Source organism: Poecile atricapillus, chromosome 25 (genome assembly GCF_030490865.1).
Source record: "Poecile atricapillus isolate bPoeAtr1 chromosome 25, bPoeAtr1.hap1, whole genome shotgun sequence".
NCBI lineage: Eukaryota > Metazoa > Chordata > Aves > Passeriformes > Paridae > Poecile > Poecile atricapillus.
The window spans coordinates 4,644,258-4,662,979 of NC_081273.1; the positions used below are offsets into that span (position 1 = coordinate 4,644,258).

At 49.5% G+C, this 18,722-nt stretch overlaps 1 protein-coding gene across 1 annotated transcript in view; it reads right to left on the minus strand.

Moving 5' to 3' along the window:
- Positions 1 to 18,722, minus strand: part of GRIK4 (glutamate ionotropic receptor kainate type subunit 4) — a 132,846-nt gene that overhangs the window by 33,665 nt on the left and 80,459 nt on the right. Inside the window, exons 6-9 of the mRNA XM_058857149.1 lie at positions 17,852 to 18,030; positions 15,039 to 15,092; positions 5,053 to 5,214; positions 560 to 712 (exon numbers count right to left, since the gene is read on the minus strand). Coding sequence (XP_058713132.1) covers positions 560 to 712; positions 5,053 to 5,214; positions 15,039 to 15,092; positions 17,852 to 18,030 — 548 coding nt within the window. The remainder of the gene's footprint in view (positions 1 to 559; positions 713 to 5,052; positions 5,215 to 15,038; positions 15,093 to 17,851; positions 18,031 to 18,722) is intronic.

Consider the following 18,722-nt stretch of genomic DNA (forward strand, 5'->3'; position numbering starts at 1 on the left):
CCAAAGTGCAATGCTCTGGTTCAGCTGAGCTTTCCTTTAGGGGGGAAAAAAACCCCTTATAAACAAAAGAAAACTCATAAAATTTCCTTGTCTCATTTACATCCAAACAGACTCAGAAACCTGCTCCTGAGCTCTGAGGAGCCACAGACTCCAACAGTTTCACAAGGATGGAATTTCAGAGTGTTCTCCTGCCAAATTTAGGTTTGTTTGGTTCCAGAAATGACAAATTTGGGTTCAAAGGAGCCCAAACCCATAGGGGAGCTCGCATCTTGCCCCTGAGCTCGGAGCAATTGTACTGCGTGATCTCATATCAGCTCAAGTCAGAGCTCAAACAGCTTAGAAATGTTCATACTTTAAAAAAAATAATAATAAAAAAAAAAAAAGTAAATTGAATTCCAGCTTTTCTGCAGCAAAGCCTGAAAAGGGAAGAGAGTTTCATGTCGTTCCAAGGCCGGTGACAACCCAAACCCTCAGATCTCTCTTTTCAGTGGCTTCAGAGAGCCGGGGCCAAGCCAGCCCTGCTGCTGGCAGCGAGGAGCAGCCCCCAGCCCCCTCTCACCATTCTCAGGTAGTTCATGAGGCTGGTGCCGTGCTGCCAGATCTGTGCCGAGCCGCAGGACAGGGGCTTGACGCCGATCTCCTGGCTGCGGTTCAGCTCCTGCACCGCCGTCACCACGGCGTACACGGCATCAAACAGCAGCGCCGAGGACAGCTGAGGGGGAAAGGCAGGCAAAAGTCAGCTTGGAACACAGAAATTCACCTTCCTGCTGCAGCTGGGAGCTGGAGAGTGTCCCATGCACAGCCTGGGGTCAGCTGGGATGCCCTTGTTTCATCCATCACCGTCAGCTCTCTCGCTCCGCTTGTCCTTGTTCCTTCCCGGTCCTTTCTATCTCAGTTTCTGCAGTTTTCCTTTCCCAATCAAGGGATGTTTTTCAGTGTTTTGGTGGCTCTGATTAATCTGCTGGCCAGGGGGAATGCTCCTGAGAAAAGCAGGAATTTCCAGGGGAAATTGCTCCTGAGATTCGATGCCTGCTCCCACAGAAGGAAACTCGACTGTGCTGCTTCAGCCTCCATGGGCGGCCTTCTCCCACCACTTGTTTGACAGGCAGACCCACGGGAAATGAGGTTTGGCTTGTCCAGCAGCCAAATCCTGCCTTTCAGCCCCCACAGAGATCACCCATCCCTCGCTACAAGCTCCAGTTCCCTGCTGGAACAGCACAGCTGAGGGAATGTCCAGAGTGACAGAGCTCATCCCCTCTCCTGCTCACCTTGGCTTCTGTTGCCTTTGCCCGGTTTCTTTGTCCACCACAAACCTCATTTCTCACCCGAGCACAGCAGTTTCCATGGCTTTGGGCTCGTTGACAATCAGCTATTTTCTCCCTTGTGCTCACTGTTGCGACTGAGATTTCACTTTTAATTACTGTCACCCCCTGACTCTGCTGGAATTAAGCTGTTGTAGCTCATTACTATCAGGGCTGCATTTTCCTCATGGATACTTCCAAGAGCATCCTCTTCCCATCCCAGCTCCTGGTTCAGTCTCCAGCCTGGGGTTGCTTTCCCCACCTTACCCTTGCCTATTGGGAAAAGCCTTTAAATTCACTAAGACCATCCAAACTTGTTTTCTTTGCCACAGAGAGGAACTAGAAGCCCATCTCAAAAGAAATGGCATTCCCTTCTCCAAAATACAAAACATCCAGGGACTGATCCACCTCCAGTATTGAATATGCCCAGCAAATGCTCCTGCACAGGAGGGGCCAGGACACAAATATCTTGCTGGACTATTCCTCACCTCGGTACCTTAATATCTGCTGTGATTTCCAGCCCTGTGGTGGCTTCTGCATCCTCTCCTTCCAGAGCCTGGACAGGTTCACTCACTGCTGCTGACCCTGCAGGGACAACCTCACCCAGCTCAATGACCCCAACAAACCTTGGGCTTCCACTCTGTTGCTAATTTGGACTTAACCCTGCTTGATCTTACTCAGACCAGGGGTGTGACCTCACTGACCATGCTGGTGTGGGATCAGACACTTCAAAAGCAGCGCAAAACCCTCAAAACCTACATGTCATCCTAAATTAAAAGGCAGGATTGCAGCTCGATGCCAGAAGAGCCCCAAACTCCAGCTCTGACAGCACCAGTGACCTTTCACTCCTCCAACCTGCTGAGGCTGACCTAAACATTCCCCTCCTGGAAAGCCTTTTCCACAGATTCTTAAAGAAGCTGATCAATCCTTTCTTTTATCCCTTCCATACAAATTCTTTCCCTGACAGGGCTTCTCCAGCCTGTCCTCTCCTCTGCCCCTGTTCCATGAAGATCTTCCCATGCACTTAATTTTAATTATGAACTTAATCCCGTTCTGGTTCCAAGGTGTCACACCCAATTAGCAATTCCTTTCCTGAATCAGGAACCATATTAACATCAGATGGACAAATGAAACTGTTATGAGATCAAACACAACCCTGGCAACCCCAAAGTTTCCCCCATTTCCTACCAAATCAGAATATTGGCCCAGCATTTTTAATTTTTCTCCTGCTGGGTTTCCATTTCCATTTTCCCTGAGCAGTTAATCCCTTATTAGCTGCTGAGCAAGAGGCTTGTAGATCTCTTGACATTATTGATTGGAATGTTTTACTCCTGAACTCTGGAAAATTCATTAGGGTTTCTGCCAGCACCCTTTATGATTTTGAGCAATTTAAGTACTGGGGAGGGTGTGGAGATACACAGGATCAAGTCCTCATGGCAGGGAATGGGAATGGGAATAGGAATAAGAACAGGAATCCCTTCCCTGCAGCCTCACTTTGCATGGAACAGAGGCAAAACACAAAGTTTTGAGGTCATAACCTTCAGCAAGGGAGTGAAAAGAGACTTTTGGAATGTCCTCCAGGCAGATCCAGCCAGAGGGACGTGTCCCTGCCCTCCTGGACATTCCTCAGCTTTCCCCATGTCACCTATAAAAACCTCTCACTTCTTTTATATTCTCATTTTAAACCACAGCTCTGTCCCTCTGTCACAAAAAAGCCAATTTGTCTGCTAACAAATTGATTCTCTCCCTCGCCTGCACCATCTGATTTGTGCAGAGCCCTGTTGGTTTTGTGCCCCTCTGCAATATCAGAGCTCTGTGGAAAATCCATGGGGCTTGGAGGATTTCCCTCAATCCCCAAAGCCAAATTCTTGACAATTTTTGACATTGAAACTTGAACAGGTTTGGCTACTCTGGGTTCTGGCATGTGAGGTTTTCCTTCCTTCCCTAAAACATTATCAGCTGTATCTTTGCCCCCAAATCCAACATGGGGAATTAAAACCATTAAAACCCTGCGAAATAGACTTTGCAATCTGGATTTTATTCAATGACATAAACACTTAATTACAAACATCTGTTTTAGCCTAAATTCTAATTACCAAATCTAGCCATCTGTAATTTGAATGATTTTCTCTGATTTCCTTTCTTTGCAATGTGATTAATGAGAATGGCATTAGAGCAGGCAGCTCCCTCCTCCTTTGTCAGATGCTTCCTCAGCTCCAGCAAGAATGCCCTGGGATTTTTGCAGCTCACAGGAAACCTCCCTCCTGTCACTTCCAGCTGTTGAGCTCCCTTTCCTCTCTTTAGGATGAGTTATCCCACGGGATAACTCCTTCCCAGGGCTACAAGGGGAACTTCTAACACAGAGAGATGCTCCCTGCCAGATTTCCAGCAGCAGAGGCAGGAAGGTCCTGGATTCACCTCACAGGCAAAGGAAACTCAGCTTGGGAATATTTCACCTCTGCTCTGTAACTTCCCTACCCTCAAATCCTTTTTCCCATCACCTGGGACGTGGCATCTTGAAGAATTCCCGTCCTTCCAGGCATCATCTCACATCCTCCCACCTACAGCTTTTGCTGGATGCTCAAGACAACACGGGGTAAGAACCTGAAATGAGAATTTTCATTTCCCCGTCGCACCTGCTGCTGGTTCCTGCTGCCTCCTGTTTGCACTAGGAGGAGGAGATTTGTTTTTAATGCCTCTCAACAGCTCCTGCAATCCAAAAAGGAATCTTCCTGGTGGAAATCCCATGGAGACTGAGCAGGGCAAGCTGATTGCAGCTGCCTCTGGGTGGGAGGGAGAGCAGGATGGTCCCAGGCACACAAGCTCAAGTCACGCCAAAAGAAGTGAACACAAAGGGCAAAAATCCCCTTATTTTGCCTCTTAAGGATCCCTTTGTGGTGGTTTGAGGTTTTCAGAAGCTCAGCTCATCAAGGGGGCTCTGAGTTCATTAAAATCCATGCAAAGGGTTCAGCTGATATTTTCCTCTCTCTCCCCTCCCTCAGCTGCAGCTCTGATGTGGCAAATCTGCTCTGCAAACTCTCCCAGCTGTGGAGGATCCCAGGGGAATTGTGCAGTGCTGATGTGCACACTCCTCAGGGAGTGATGTGCACAGAGCACAGCTCAGCCCCTCGGCATCTGCCTGACCCAGCTCTTCCTGTGCCATCTGCAGCCACAATCCCCCCTCCACGAGCCATTCTCCTGGAGTTTGAACACACAGGGATAAACTTCACAAGGCAAGAAATGAATCAGAGCTGCATCATCCCCTGCACCCACAGAGAAATACAATCCAAATCAAGATTAGGATTGAATTTAAAGCTGTGCTCCCAGCCCAGCACCACAAGGTCCTTTGGGCAGCTCTGACTTTCAGGGTCACTTTGGTATTTTCCACACCAGGAGGCTGCCCTGTAAATCACAGATTGACAGCTCAAGTCCTCTCCTACCTACTTAATAAAAATGCCCTGCTCTGGCTCTTCCTTCCCATTCCTGGACCAGCATCTCCCCACAAAATCCAGTCTGAGGTACAACAGCAGCCTGGGGATGTCCCTGAGCCTTTCAGCACAAGATTAAATAGGATTAAATAATTAAATTATTTAATAATTTAAATAACTTCTAAAAAAATCATTTGAGACTGGATTGTCTACCCCTCTGCTGCTCAGGACCATCCTGAAGATCTCGCCACGAGGTTTTTCCATGGTCTATCACAGCTCCCAGCTCCGGGAGGTTCTGGGGGATGGGAATGGACTTTACTTACTGCTGGCCCAGTGAAAGGAGCGTGGTCACAATTCTCCTGCCAGGACTGGTTGAGGCTCTGGACAAACTCTTGGAAGAAGGCATGAGACTGGTTGAAAATGGAGAATCCCAGGATGTTGACTCGGTCGTCCAGGAGGCTGTCCAGGCGCTGGAGGGAAAACTCCTACAGCAGCCCAAAACACAGAATGGGATTAGAGGGGAAAAGAGGCACTGGAAGCTTCAAACCCCCCCAGTGCCCTTGAAGGGAATGGGAGCTGTGAGATCCTGTGAGATCTTGGAAGGGAGAGCCTGGCTTTTAACCAGGCTTTGACTCAGGGTGCTGCTCACCTCAGGTTTTTAATGAAGGTATCATCCAAACCCTGTGCTTTATTGGCCAAATTCCACAAAAAACAAACCCAAAACCCTCCAAAGAGGGTGCCACTCACCTGCTGAGTGGAGCTGCTCTATCACCACATCCAGCTTGGTGACACCATGTTTCAACAGTTAAATTAAATCAGTTCTTTCCCACAAGAGGAGGAACCGAATTCTACCCTAAAAAACCCCAATCCTGCACTGCTCCTTTCTGCTGCCAGGAACCAGGAGGAGATGCCACCCTAATGCCCTGGGGAGGGTTGGACTGTGCCTTGACTGTGGGTTTTGGAGTTTGGAGCCTCCTCTTGCATTTCTGGATGTGGTAAGGAGTATAAAAACAACTACATTAAAAAAATAAAATTAAAGCAAAACCACAGTGCTCGGTTTTGCTCCTCACATCCAGGGAAGCAGCCACACAGCAAAGCCTGGGGAAGAATCCAGCCCTCCTTGTCCTATTAGCAGAGAATAATGGCACTTTCCTCACTAATTTCTCTTCTGCCAATTGCTGAAGTGGAGCGAGAAGGTGGGAGCGACAGTTTCAGCACCTGCTGGACGCCCACCACGGACACAGCTGTCCCTGGGCTCCCTGGGGGATGAGATTCCAGCAAGCTGAGCCATTTTTTACCTTTGCTGGGCACGCAGGAGCGATTCTCCTGTAAATCTCCCCAACGTGGGACTTACAAGACTCTTCCAGGACCCAGGGGAACGCAGTCAAACCCAGGATGAAGCAGGTTTTGGACGCGTTCGCGTCGGGTAACGTGAAATTGCCTGTGAACTATTGATTCATTTGAATGATATTGTCCCTCTGCCTTGCTGACAGGTGATCCATTCACCCACGGCATCCTGTCAGGAGCTGGGCCTGAGGAGATGCTGGCTGCAGGCAGAGCAGCAGGAGGGATGCTCAACCCCTGTAAAATCCTCTCTCCCCGCAGCCAGAGCCCCGAGGCAAATCGTGCAGGGCACCAGGCAAACAGCTGCCCCACTGCCCTCTTGGCTTCAGGATATCCAGGAGGAAAATGAGATGTTTTGTACTCCAACAGCCATGAAATTCAAGGTTTCATCTTGTGCCAGCCTGCCCCAGCCTTGGGGCAGCTGAAATTAGTGCCTTTATTTATTTATTGTGCCTTTTCTCCCCTGGAAACATTTCCAAGCTTTTGAACTTGAAGGTTTTGTTATGCTCTGATCTTTAAATAAGCAATTATTGGGTGAGGGAATGAAGTGGTCTCACTTCACGTGGGGAAACTGAGGCAGGGGTGAGATTCACCCCAGCCAGGCACAGCCACAGAGCCGAACCCCCAGCTCCTGCTGCCCTGACTGGCTGTGCCACGGTCAGAACCAGCCCCCTGAAGGGTCCCTTTCCCACTTGCCCTGGGTAAATTCCATGTCCCTGCCCCGAGGCAGCTGCCAGAACTCTCTGCCTGCTAAACCAGCACAGCCAGACCCCAACAGGCTCCCCCAGAGCCAAAAATTTGCTCTGCCTCAAACATTACCAGCAGCTTTACCCAGCTCCCATCACCACTGGCTGCTTTGTGCTGATGCCTTAAGTTTTAGCTTTCATATTTTTCACATTCTCTGGTGCCCAGTGTGCAGCTCTGAGCCTCACATGAAGTGTCAGTGAGCTCTCTTCACAGACTGGGCAGACAAAACAATTCCTTTTCCAGCTTGGTACCAAGGACAATTGTTACAAGTTCCAGGCCCAAAAGCAGGAACAGCGCTGGGCTGGAGAGAGAAAACAAGAAGGGTGGGACTCCATAACCTGGAGCTGGGACTGGACAATTCACCCCAGTATGCAGATGGACCAAAACTTATAAAAATGTGAGGTCTTGTGACCAATCATCCATTTTGTGACCATTTTTAGGTCCATCTTGGGTGCAGCCCTGGCTCTTGCACTGCCCAAGGTGTGTCCTTTAGGGCCTTTCAATAAATCCCTGCTTTATCCTGAAATCTGTCCAGCCTCTGCCCTAGCTCAGCCTTCCCCAGGCATCAGTGCAAGTTTTGCTCTTTTCCTACAGCCAACCCTCTCCATATCCATTTTTCCAAGCCTCCAGCTGCAGAAAACCCCATTTCTGTGCCTGTCACATCCATGCAGCATCACCTCAGTGACACACAGGGGTGGCACGGCCTGTACCCGACCCCTTCCACCCACTGCTCCCTGTCCCTTCCCTCTGCTCCAGCTCCAATCCCTTCCCATCCATGAGCAGAGCCGGGTGAGGAGGAAATGAGCCGTGAGCTGCCTATGCAATGAGATGAGAAAAACCACCCTGGGGGGACACACTTCATTTGCAGTGAGATAAGAGAGATTTGGTAAGGTCAGGCTTTGTTGCAGAGGGCAGAGGGGTGAGAGCATCCCGATACTCCCCGGAGCTGCCAGCTCAGCTTCTGTCCCTTTTCTGGGTTTTTCTTTTTACCTTTTCACACACTCATTCGCAGCGCTTGACATTTCCCAGCTCACGTTTTGCAAACAAAAGCTCATTTTCTGTTCAAGACCTGCACCTCTCAGCTGATTTCCCACCCCTCCTGCCCTCCTCCCACACTGCAAGACGAAAACATGGGCAGGACAAGGGATGGAAAACCCCTGATCTCAGAGGTGTTCTCAGATGGAGAGCCAAGGATTTCTCTCTGAGACACAGTGAAGTTGATTCCTACACAAAACACTTACCCAGCTGCCTTTTTTATCCTCCTGGAGTTACTCTCCCTCAGCATCAGTGCTGGCTGGAGCTTTTGCAGGGTACAAGATTTGCAATGCAGTAAAGAGCAAAGAGCCATTAGGAAAATCCTGTTTAAGAGGGGACTCCCAGCCTCCTCCACCTGTGCAAACACAGCTTTGTCACCACAGCCCTCCAGAAAATGCCATCAAAAAGATGGGGGCAAACAGCAGCTCCCTCATTTCCTCCCATTCCACTGGGAATCCCTCTCCCTACACTGGAGGAATTGCAGTAATTGTCCAAAACTTGGCCCTCAACCTCAATGAGACGCAGAGAAGACCACCAGGAGCCAAGGTGAATTTCAGGGACACAAATCCTGCCTGCCTGAATTCCTCCCCCTCTTTCCACTCTGTTTTTTAAAACACCCACCACATGTCAATATTCTGTTTCAAGAGAGCTCGGTAAAAAAATTAGACCCGGAGGATCTGCAGCCAAAATTAATGAACTTTTTCACAGAAAGAAAAATCCCCAGGCCTTGCTCCGATCGCAGCAAATTCGGCAGCAGGCACCAGCAGGCAATTACGGTGTAGATTTTGTGACTGCTACTACAGGGCTGCAACCACAAAATGTGAGCTGTTAAATAACAACACTTGGCAATTCCGTGGCGTTCTATATTTTCCCGGTGCTAGGCACACATTAGCTAATTGAATTCCACGGGGTTCCCTGGGAGACGGCGCTGGAGGAGTTATCAGAAGATGATGAAGTCACTCCCCGGCTTCCTGCACCACTCGACCTGCACTCTCACTTTACAGCAGCTCACAAACCCCGTGGGATGACCCCACCTCGAGGTCACTGCCAGGACCTGGCTAATAAAAGCCACAGAGCCGAGCCCTGCGATGCTGAAGCCGTGAGATTGGATTTTCCAGCCTGGCTGGGTGTGAGTTATGATCAGATCTGCAGGATGCAGTCCCCGTTCCATTAGGGACATAAAGCCATCAGGAGCAAGCGTGTTGCTCGCTGCAAGTCTCGTTTTGCAGGTCTGGATGGAGAATCAGCTGATCCTGACCAGGTTCTGCACTCACGAGCCCTCTCCCACCTCAGCTGGCTCCAGGGCTCCTGCAGCACCCATGAGTGTCCCCCTGAAAATCAGGCCTTTCAAAACTGTTTTCATAATTTCTAGCCATTTTCCCAGGAAAGTAACTATAAACATAGGTGTTTATACATTCCATTAAAGATTTGCCTTTTGATGGATGTCTCTCACAGCCAGTGTGGTTGGGAAGGCGGTGACCTGACCATCCAATCGCTGGTCATTGTCAAAAACCTATAAATACTGAAAGAACAAATAAACTCTTCTTCTTCTTTCACCACACCTCGAGCTGCCTCTGTGTGAATCATTTTGTGTCCAGCAGTGCCATGTGAGGGTGGGAATTTGGGAGGGAATTGTCCCTCCTGTCCTGTCCTGCCCGTGTCACTCTGGGACAGCCCAACACTGCTCCTCACACTGGGCTGGTCACTGTGGAAAACCCAGGGGCAAATCCTGCCTTGGAGTTATTAATTTAATGCCTGGAAAACAGAGCAGGAAGCAGAGGTGCAGAGTGAAAAACAGTGAGGGATTTCTGGCTGGCAGCTCAGCTCTTAGAAACACAGCAATGGTCTGGGTTGGAAGGGACATTGACATCATCCCATTCCACCCTGACACCTTCCCACATCCCAGGCTGCTCCAAGCCCTGTCCAGCCTGGCCTTGGACACTTCCAGGGATCCAGGGGCAGCCCCAGCTTCTCTGTGCACCCTGTGCCAGGGCCTCACCACCCTCACAGGAAGAATTTCTTCCTGATATCCCATCTAAATCTCCCATCCTTCACCAACCTCTTCAGTCAGAGGTGGAAAAAACTCCTGCCTTTTCCTCTCTGGATCCTGCTGCCCTCAGAGCCAAGCTGCCAAGCCTGCAAATCATTCCAAAGCTCTGCTCAGAACACATTTATTTGTTTACTCAAGTGGACAATATTATGTTAAGTGCTTTCTATGCTTTTCCTGAAAGGCTCCATTTATTTAAAAACCATTGACGGAGTCAATAAGTTTCTAATGGGCCACATGTAAAAATCGATTTCTCTAGGAGGGAAAAAAGTGGAAAAAAGTCATCACAGCAACAATTTGAGCAGGTAAGTGGATGGGGTAGATGTACTCAAGGCAATGCTAGTTGGCCATTCAGGCAGGGAAAGAGAAGCTGTGACCTCAGTGAACTCAGGCACAATTCAGGGGAAGCATATTTATACATGTAATTAGATTTCTCTTCCAAAAAAAACCCACTGATGTGCCTTACAGGGTCTTGAAGCTCCTCATGCAAGGCCAGCTGTTAAATTTTGGAGGCTGTTCTTCAAACAAGAGCACTTTTAGGAAAATACACTGCCCAAACTTCAACTTTTCTGCAGGGAGACCGAGATTTGGAGAGAGACAAATCCACAGAGAGGTCAAGTGCTGAATGCTGGGACTTGAAAAAACACAACTCTTGGAAAAAAGAAGGGGTAGGAAGTAGGGCAGAGAGAAAGAGAGATATTTGCCCTCACCTCAGAGGAGCTGGGATGTATCTGAGAGAATGATTAACCCAAAAATTGGGAATCAAGCACAGGGATCTGGTCAGAAAGCAAAGAAGTAAAGGCAGTGAAAGGCAGGGAGGAACAGTCACTGCTTTGTCTAAATCCTCCTTCCCTCATGCTAACTAGAACAAGGAGAAATTGCTTTGGCAGCCTTGCAAAAGCCTGATTTGTTTGCCCTGCTACCACATGCCAGTGAAAATATGATCCATAAATCCCAGCAATGATGGGGGCTCTCTAGAACACCTCGCGTCAGCTGCTGGGAACCAGGAGGGCTGGCTGGGCTGAGAGGGGACATTTGTCACAGGGTAACGAGAGACTCTGCCTTCCTCACCTGGCCAAGGGACAGGGAGGTGCCCCTGGCAGCAGAAAGGCCAAACACCATGGCCTGTGCTGGAGCTCAGGGAGAAAAAGAAGATTATTTCACCAAAATAAGGTAATTTCACAAAAGCTAAACCCTGGTCAAAGCCTGATCTGTAGTTCCCTGTCCCTCTGCTTGATCTGACATCATCCTTTCCTTGCAAGGGATGTCACCCTGCTGACAAGCTCCAGCAGAGAGTGTGACACTCTCTGGGGGATTTGGACACCAATTTCCCCTCCAGTTCCAGTTCCAGGCTGACAATTCAGCTTTGAAAACCTCGTCCTGCATGAAGACCTCTTTATAAATCACCAAACAAAGAAGAGAAAGCAGGAAACAAGACAAAAAAAAAAACCCAAAAAACAAACCCCAAACCCGAACTGATTTATCTGGTCTGTAGGAGTTGAACACAGCAGCTGTTTTATCAGCAGCAACACCTGCACACAATTCTGTCAGGGAACAAAACTGCACCCAGTGAATTGCCCTGCCTGACTTAAGGCACTGGGAAACCTCCTTTACACCTTCCCCTTTACAGTAATAATTTTAATTGTTTCAATTATTCCCATCTAATCTCCTTGACAAATATTTTGAAATTTAAACCCAGCCTGAGGTCCGAACGTTATTAAAAAAAAAATAACAATGAACCAAACAGAGAGGGAAAAAAAATAAAAAGACAAAATCCAACAAAGAATTAACAAGCTAAAAGAATTAATTGTAGCGTGGGGTTTTGGAGGCATCCAACTCCCCTCCTACTCTGTGCTGCTGATTTCAGGGATTTCCAGTGCTGGAAGGAACATTTTCTTCAATGCACAGCAGTCTGCTTGCAATGGTTTATTTGTGCATTACTACTACTATTATTATTATTATTATTATTATTATTATTATTATTATTATTATCATTATCATTATGCACATCATTGCCCCTTCACATGGCCGTGAGCTCTGTGGAGACCCAGCCAGCCCTGCCAGGGTGAGGGGAAGGGATGATGAACAGCTCTGAGATCACCCCTGCACCTCTTCAGGGAATTTCATCCCTCCCAAAATTCCCAGAGCAAGGGAATCATCACCACGTGGAGATGCCAGGGAGAAATTTGGGGTGGATGGGGATTTTCTGGCAGGGGATGGAGGACAGGAGGGCTGCCCAAACACAGGTGATGGATGTGGGGAAGAAAAATGCACCAGACCTGAGAGTTCCATTAGGACTCCTGGAAAATTTGCCAGGCTGCTGCTGCAGACAAGAACGGGTCCCTGGAGCTGGCTGAAGGAGCCTGATAATGAATTTGCACGCAGGAAAGGAGCCTGTGGATATTTTTACTTTGGGCTGCTCGCCTCGGCTCCCATGGAAATGTGTCAGGGGCTGTGGGTTCCTCCTCATCTGCTCCAGTGATCTACTGGGAGAGCGCTGGTGGACTCCCTGCAGCCACCAGGCTGGGACAGAGGGGACATCACCCCCAAAAATCCCCTCCTGTGCCCCAGCACAAAGAGAATTCCCTCCCCTGACGCTCACAGAGAGCAGCACCACACCAAGAGCTGTCGGCTGGGATGTGCTTATTAAATAAAATTAATGCTAAAAGACAGAAACAGAACTCCCCTCTAGAGCTGCAGGGCAGGTGTTTAATTCAGCATTTTATCCTATTTTCTCCTCTTTTTTTCTTTTTTGCCTGAGATATTTTTCCATCTCCAAGCAGCTCAGTGCTCTACAGACTCTCTTCCCTTTTCTGATGGGTTCTCTCTCCATTTAAGCCATCTTTTTGCTTGCTCCCCTTGACAGTAGTTCACTGTGATTTTATCTTTTCTATTAGGCAGTGATTGCAAAACCTCAGAGGGTTCATTAGGAGCTTGATAATCCCTCCAGATTTATGAGCCTAAATTGCTCACTCCCATCTCCAACCCCCATTTAAATATTACTAATTTCCTTAAACATCTCTTCCATCTGCCCAGGTTTTGTCTGATGTCACCTTTCCATAATGATCCCTGCCAAAAATCCAGTTAGTTCTGCTAAGGGCTGGGCTTTTGGACAAAGTGGTAAAATAACCTTGATAAACAGATTAATACCCTGAGAGAGAGAATGGCAACAAAACTCATTTCTTTCTCACCTGCCATAGCTGCATTCCACGAGATCAATGGGTTTGAAAGGCAAATTTCACCTCCAGCAAATGCTTAATCACACCCATGCTCAGGACTGGGGTGGGGCTGGAGGTGGGAGTTTCATTTTTAGAGCAGCATCCCTGAGCAGACTCCTCTGAGCTGGTGATGTGCAGGTGGAAATGGCTCCCTGTGTGCCCAGCCCTGCTCTGTGGGACTGGGAATGGGCTGGGGAGGGCGAGTGGAAGAGGAGCAGCTGTTGGGAGCGCTGGAAATGCTTCCTGGGAGTGGGAATGGCTGGGTTTGGGCAGGTCTGGCAGGGATGGCATCGTCCCTCAGCAGCTCTGCCAGTGCCACCGTGACTTGGGGCACAAACCACGACCCCCAGGCCCCATCCCTGCCTGAGCCCTGCAGGAACATCCCTTCCTCTGCCTGTCCTGCCCATTCCATGAACAGGACCAGTGAAGTTTGTCTTGCTGGACTGACCACGGATTGAACACTGAGCAGGAAGCCAAGTGTTGTCCAGCCAGGAGCCTCGTGGCCTTTTCTATTCCTTGCATTTCTCTCTCTCTGACACCTCCTTCCCCTTATCCCTTCTCCATTCTGTGCCCCAATTGCTCCCAACCCCTCCATTTCCCTCCTTCCCCTGCTCCTCTCCTCTCCAGCTCCTCTGCCCACACGTTTGGCTCCGTCCCTTCCCGTCTGTCTCCCACCCAAACACAAAGTGTGATTCAGCTCTCGGCTTCCCTGCCAGAAGCATTAATAGAAATTAGAGAATAGGAGAATCACTTGGGCTGGGAGGCAGCTCCACTTCATCCCCCAGGTTTCCATCAGCCCCACAGCAGCACTGACAGCCGGGTTCCTGCTCTCCTGCTGGCACCTCTCTCGTGCCCCATGGCAGCCCTGGAGCTGCTGCAGCAGCAGAGGTTTCTCTGCTGTTTATTTTGCATTTCCCCCTCTGCTGCCTCAGCCCATCACCCCTTGTTCAGCACAGCACTGAGGGGTTTAACATTAATGCTCTTCGTGGCCATAAAGCCAAAGCACTGTGCTGGAGATATCCCCTGCTCTCAGCATTTATGGGATCATCCCTCCTTTGTCCTGGGGAGCAGCACAGCCACAGGGCTCTGATGCCTTCCAGATGCTCATCCCTGGCCTTTTCCAACACAGGGAATGGGCCTGAGGGGGGTGACAACACCAGCATAACCTCCACAAATCAGGAAAATCAGGAAGTCAGGAAAATCAGGAAATCAGGAAAATCAGGACCCACCCATCTGCTGGAGCTTCCCAAAGACTTGCCCATCTCACTGCACCAGCTCCTGTCACAATGTCCACAATTCCTGCCTTTGGATGCTGCACCAATCCTTTTCCACCTCCCAAAGACCTTCCCAGCTTTTCAGGAATGATGCCTGAAGACTTTTTACATATTTTTCATGTGTTTGTGACCTTGTAGCTTTTTAATATGTAGCTGCAGAGCTTCTAGCAATTTTCCTGCCCCTCCTCACATTTTAGAACAATAAGCCAACCATTCCTAACACATCCTTGAAATTCTGGTTTGGCTGATTTTAACAAGAGGAATTCCTAACGAGGGCATCTTGTTTTGCAGCAGAATTTAAGAGACCTAACAAGACACAGAACAACTCTGATGGGCAGACCCAAGGGTGGGTTGCTGGGGCAACTGCTCTCTTGTTGGATGTACCTGTTAGAAGAGCTAATTAATTAACCTGATAAAAGCTGTGGAAATCTGATGCCATGAGTGCACAGGAAGCTTTTGCTACAGACCTGCTTTTGGGATTACTATTCTTGATATTATTTGGAAAGGTTTTGCCTTTTGATTCCGGGCAGCAGGTGACATCCCTGCCTCCCTCCCTCCCCGACACAGCTCTGCCCAAGGATCCCGTGGGTCAGGGGGATCAGCTCCCATTGAAATGACAGCAAAAGCTGGGAAAAACTCCTTACCAGATTAGTGAAGATATAGGTGTAATAGGCAGATGCCATCCCCAGTTCAGCTGCCTGTGAAGGAGAGGAAAAAAGAGATTAAACCAGAGCCTGACAATCTCCAATCTCCACTCCAGCAAGGCAGAGCCAGGGCCACATCTTGCTTTTTCAGGCTTATCTCTCCCTGCAGGAAGGGAGGGTGGGACACAGCAGCACTCTTGGACCTGGGAAATTCAGGTCTGGGGAAGCAATTTTTCAGCAGGACTGAGCCAACCTGGGGTCTCCTGCCCATGACAGCCCTGACAAAGAACCTGCACAGAGAGAAATGACACAGCTCCTGACCCCTGGGAGCATCCCTGCTCTCTCCACAGCACTCTGAGATGGAATTCAGGGATTCCTGCAGGTGAATCCATGCAAGGACAAACTCTGAGGAAGATGTCTGTGGAAATCAGCTTTTGAGCTCCCAGCAGAACAGCTTTTGAACCCCTGACAGACCCCAATGGTCCATAGGGACACTGGAAAGGTGAGGGGGGTCCTGCAGCCCCACTCCTGAGAGCTCCAGAACCCCTCAGGATGAGGAATTCCATGATGTTTTTGGATGGAAAAAAGAGAATTTCTGCTTTGTGTGTGGATGTTGCTTTGCTCCTGTTTTGGGACATAACGAAGGAGAAGAGCAGCTGAGAGCTCCAGGCTTGTCCCTTCCACCACAAACACCATGACAGAGACAGAAAGCTCTTGGGAGCTACAGGAAAAGGACAATCAAGCCACTGGTGGTTTTCCAGTTTTATCAGTCAGATTTGGGCTCAAATCCCACAAATTAATGAGCATGGATGAGACCCAGTAACTCAGCCTGCTCTTCAGAATTGAGACAGGGCTGTGCTGGCCACAGAAATAGAAGAAAACAGGGCAAAAGTATCCAGGGATGCAGAGGGAAGGACACGGAATTTTCCATGGGGATGATCTGTTCTAGAGATCACAGAGCAGATAACTGAAGCCCTTTCCCAAAATTCTCACTACACAAGGAGTTGGTTGTGGGAACAGATGCTCAGGAAAGTGGGGCATTAATCTGCAGATGCTCCTGGAAGCCTCTGTTCCACTGCCAAGCACAGCTGGTCTCAAATCAAGCTTCCAGACCCTGGCAAAGAGGTTTTCCCAGCAGTCCAGACCACACAGAGGAACGGGAGGCAAAGAGGGAAGGAGCAAAGGCAGCACCTCCTGGTGTGAGTCCCTTTTTATCCCTCCCAGAAGCTGCGACAACAGAAAGCGAGGGGAGGAACGACAGAAAGAGACAGCTTGGGTTGCACCTCTCCCTTTTCCTGCCCATCTTTCACCTGTTCCTGTGCAAACCTGAGGCCACCACCGTGGCTGGTGGCTCAGGCCTGGCTGTGCCCATTGTCACCCTGTCCCTTGCCCGGGTGGCACAACAGACACAGCAAAGCCCTTTGCTCCGTTTGCCTCATTTTTTACCCCCTCCACAGCAAAGCCTGGCACCAATTCCCCTTCCTCACCCCTTCCTGGGGACAGTGGCAATGCCAGCTCTCCCTGTGACACACTTTGAGGTCAGTGTTTGCTTTCAAGGGCAGAAAATCAAGGTGAGCAGCAAAGCAGCGCCTGGGAGCGCCTCTCCCATCCGTTCACCTGGCCCTGGCAGCTGGGAATCTGGGAATCATCCATGTGTCTCCAGCCCATCTGTGGAGGCTGAGGGATGAGAAACTGTGAATTCTCTCCCTGAACAGGGCTGCTCTCCTGGGACAGACCCAGCAAACCCACGGAGCGTTTCTCCTGCCGCTGCTGCCCCGTGGGACAGGGCGTGGATTCACCTGATGCTCAGCACCACCACCCCTGGCTCCACCTCTATCAATTAAACACTTCCCAGCCTCCCAAGGTGCAAGAAGTTGCCAGATCAGGACCCTTTATTTACCACCCTCCACTCCTATGGTCCTCTAGCTGGAAGAACTGGGTTTTACTGGGAAATGCTGGCAATTTCTGACATTTCTCAGTGGTGGCAGAAGGAGGCTGGAGCTGGGCAGGGAAATGTGGGTGCCTGGAGAGAGCTGCTGGGAGCCTGTGGGAAGTCACTATAGCAACAGAGGAGGGGGACAGCCCTCAGCAGCCAGGCAGAAAGAGGGGAAAAAGGGGGAAAAAAACACACCAAAAACCCCCCACTGAGTAGACAACCCCAAAAAATCCCCCCAGACTGTCTATTTAGAAATGAAAATTGCATGTAGTGGAATAAAAACCTTTTGAGGGGAGAGAGGAGTGATAAATACATCCCTGCTGGATGTCATCAGGGATAAATCTGACACAGGCAAGGCCTTTGGGTGATACATTCCGTGCTAGAACAGCCAGGACAGTGTGGAATGCCTGCACCAGCCAGGGGATCCCAGTGCTTGGAACCTGCCTCCCTTCAGGAATGTGCTTCTTGTTCCCTCCAGGATGTGGGGAAACTGCTCCATCTGGAGCCACTGCTCAATTGTGAAGCAGGCTATCAAAACAAGTGCTGGGAACTGCAGCCAGAGACCATTTAAAAATAAACAGGATTAAAATAAAATCTCGGTTAATAAGACAATAAAAATAAAAAGAAGGGAAAAGTTAGACACATAATGGGTGGGGAAAAAGGAGGCACAAGAGTCATTTCAGAGTGTTGAACAGCCCTTCACAGCTCTCTGATGGCAACACCACTTGTGGAGAGCAAACACATCCCCTCAGATCAATGAAAGCATCGCTTGCACAGATCCAGCCCTGGAAACTGGGGCAGAGCCCATTGGCAGCGGTGCTGAGGGAATTGTCCCTTTTGGAAATGGGGCTGGGGGGAGCAGGGGGGGGACACTCACCTTCTGCAGGATGGTGTGGGACATGGAGGCGTTGGCATGGACGATGATGGTGGCTGTCTTGTCATCCCGGATCTCCTTCAGGAGCGGGGTGGGGTCCCGGCTGTCATCCAGCATCCGCACCGACAGCGTGTCCTTGGAAATGAGGAACTGCCGCAGCAGCTTCTCCAGGTTTAAAAGGCCTTGGAGGAAAAGAGAGAAAAAGAACAGGTCCCTTTCAATTTGAGGCCTGGTTCTCCCATGGAACACAGTGATCCATGGCAGGATGCATTCCTGAAGTTCTGGGGCTCAGAGCATGGTCCGGCAGGGAATGAGAAATGATGGAGTTACTCCATCTGTTCCCCAGAAAAAGAGAGTGGAAAGAAAAGGATTTGGCACTCAATTCTGGGTCCAACAGGAATGAGAAATGATGGAGTTACTCCAGCTGTTCCCCAGAAAAAGAGAGTGGAAAGGAAAGGATTTGGCACTCAATTCTGGGTCCAACAGGAATGAGAAATGATGGAGCTATTCCATCTGTTCCCACAGAAAAAGAGAGAGGAAAGGATTTAGGACTCATTGCTTGGTCCAGCAGGGAAGGAGAAGTGATGGAGCTACTCCAGCTCTTCTCCAAGGAAAGCAAGTGGCCCCAGACTCCTCTTGGGAAGAGATAAGACCTTCAAAAAACCAGTCTCCATTATCTCCCTGCATATGGGATTGTTCTGGTTACTGGAGGATTATTCCTCCCCCTCAGCCTTTGCATTTCCAGCTCCCAAATTAAGTGGTCAGGAAGGTGCAGCTGTTTTGGAGATCTTGGAGCACTCTGATGGGTAGCTGCTCTCTTCCAAGGGGACGAGAAGCTCTGCCGAGAGTTGGAGGTCACTGCAAAAACACAACG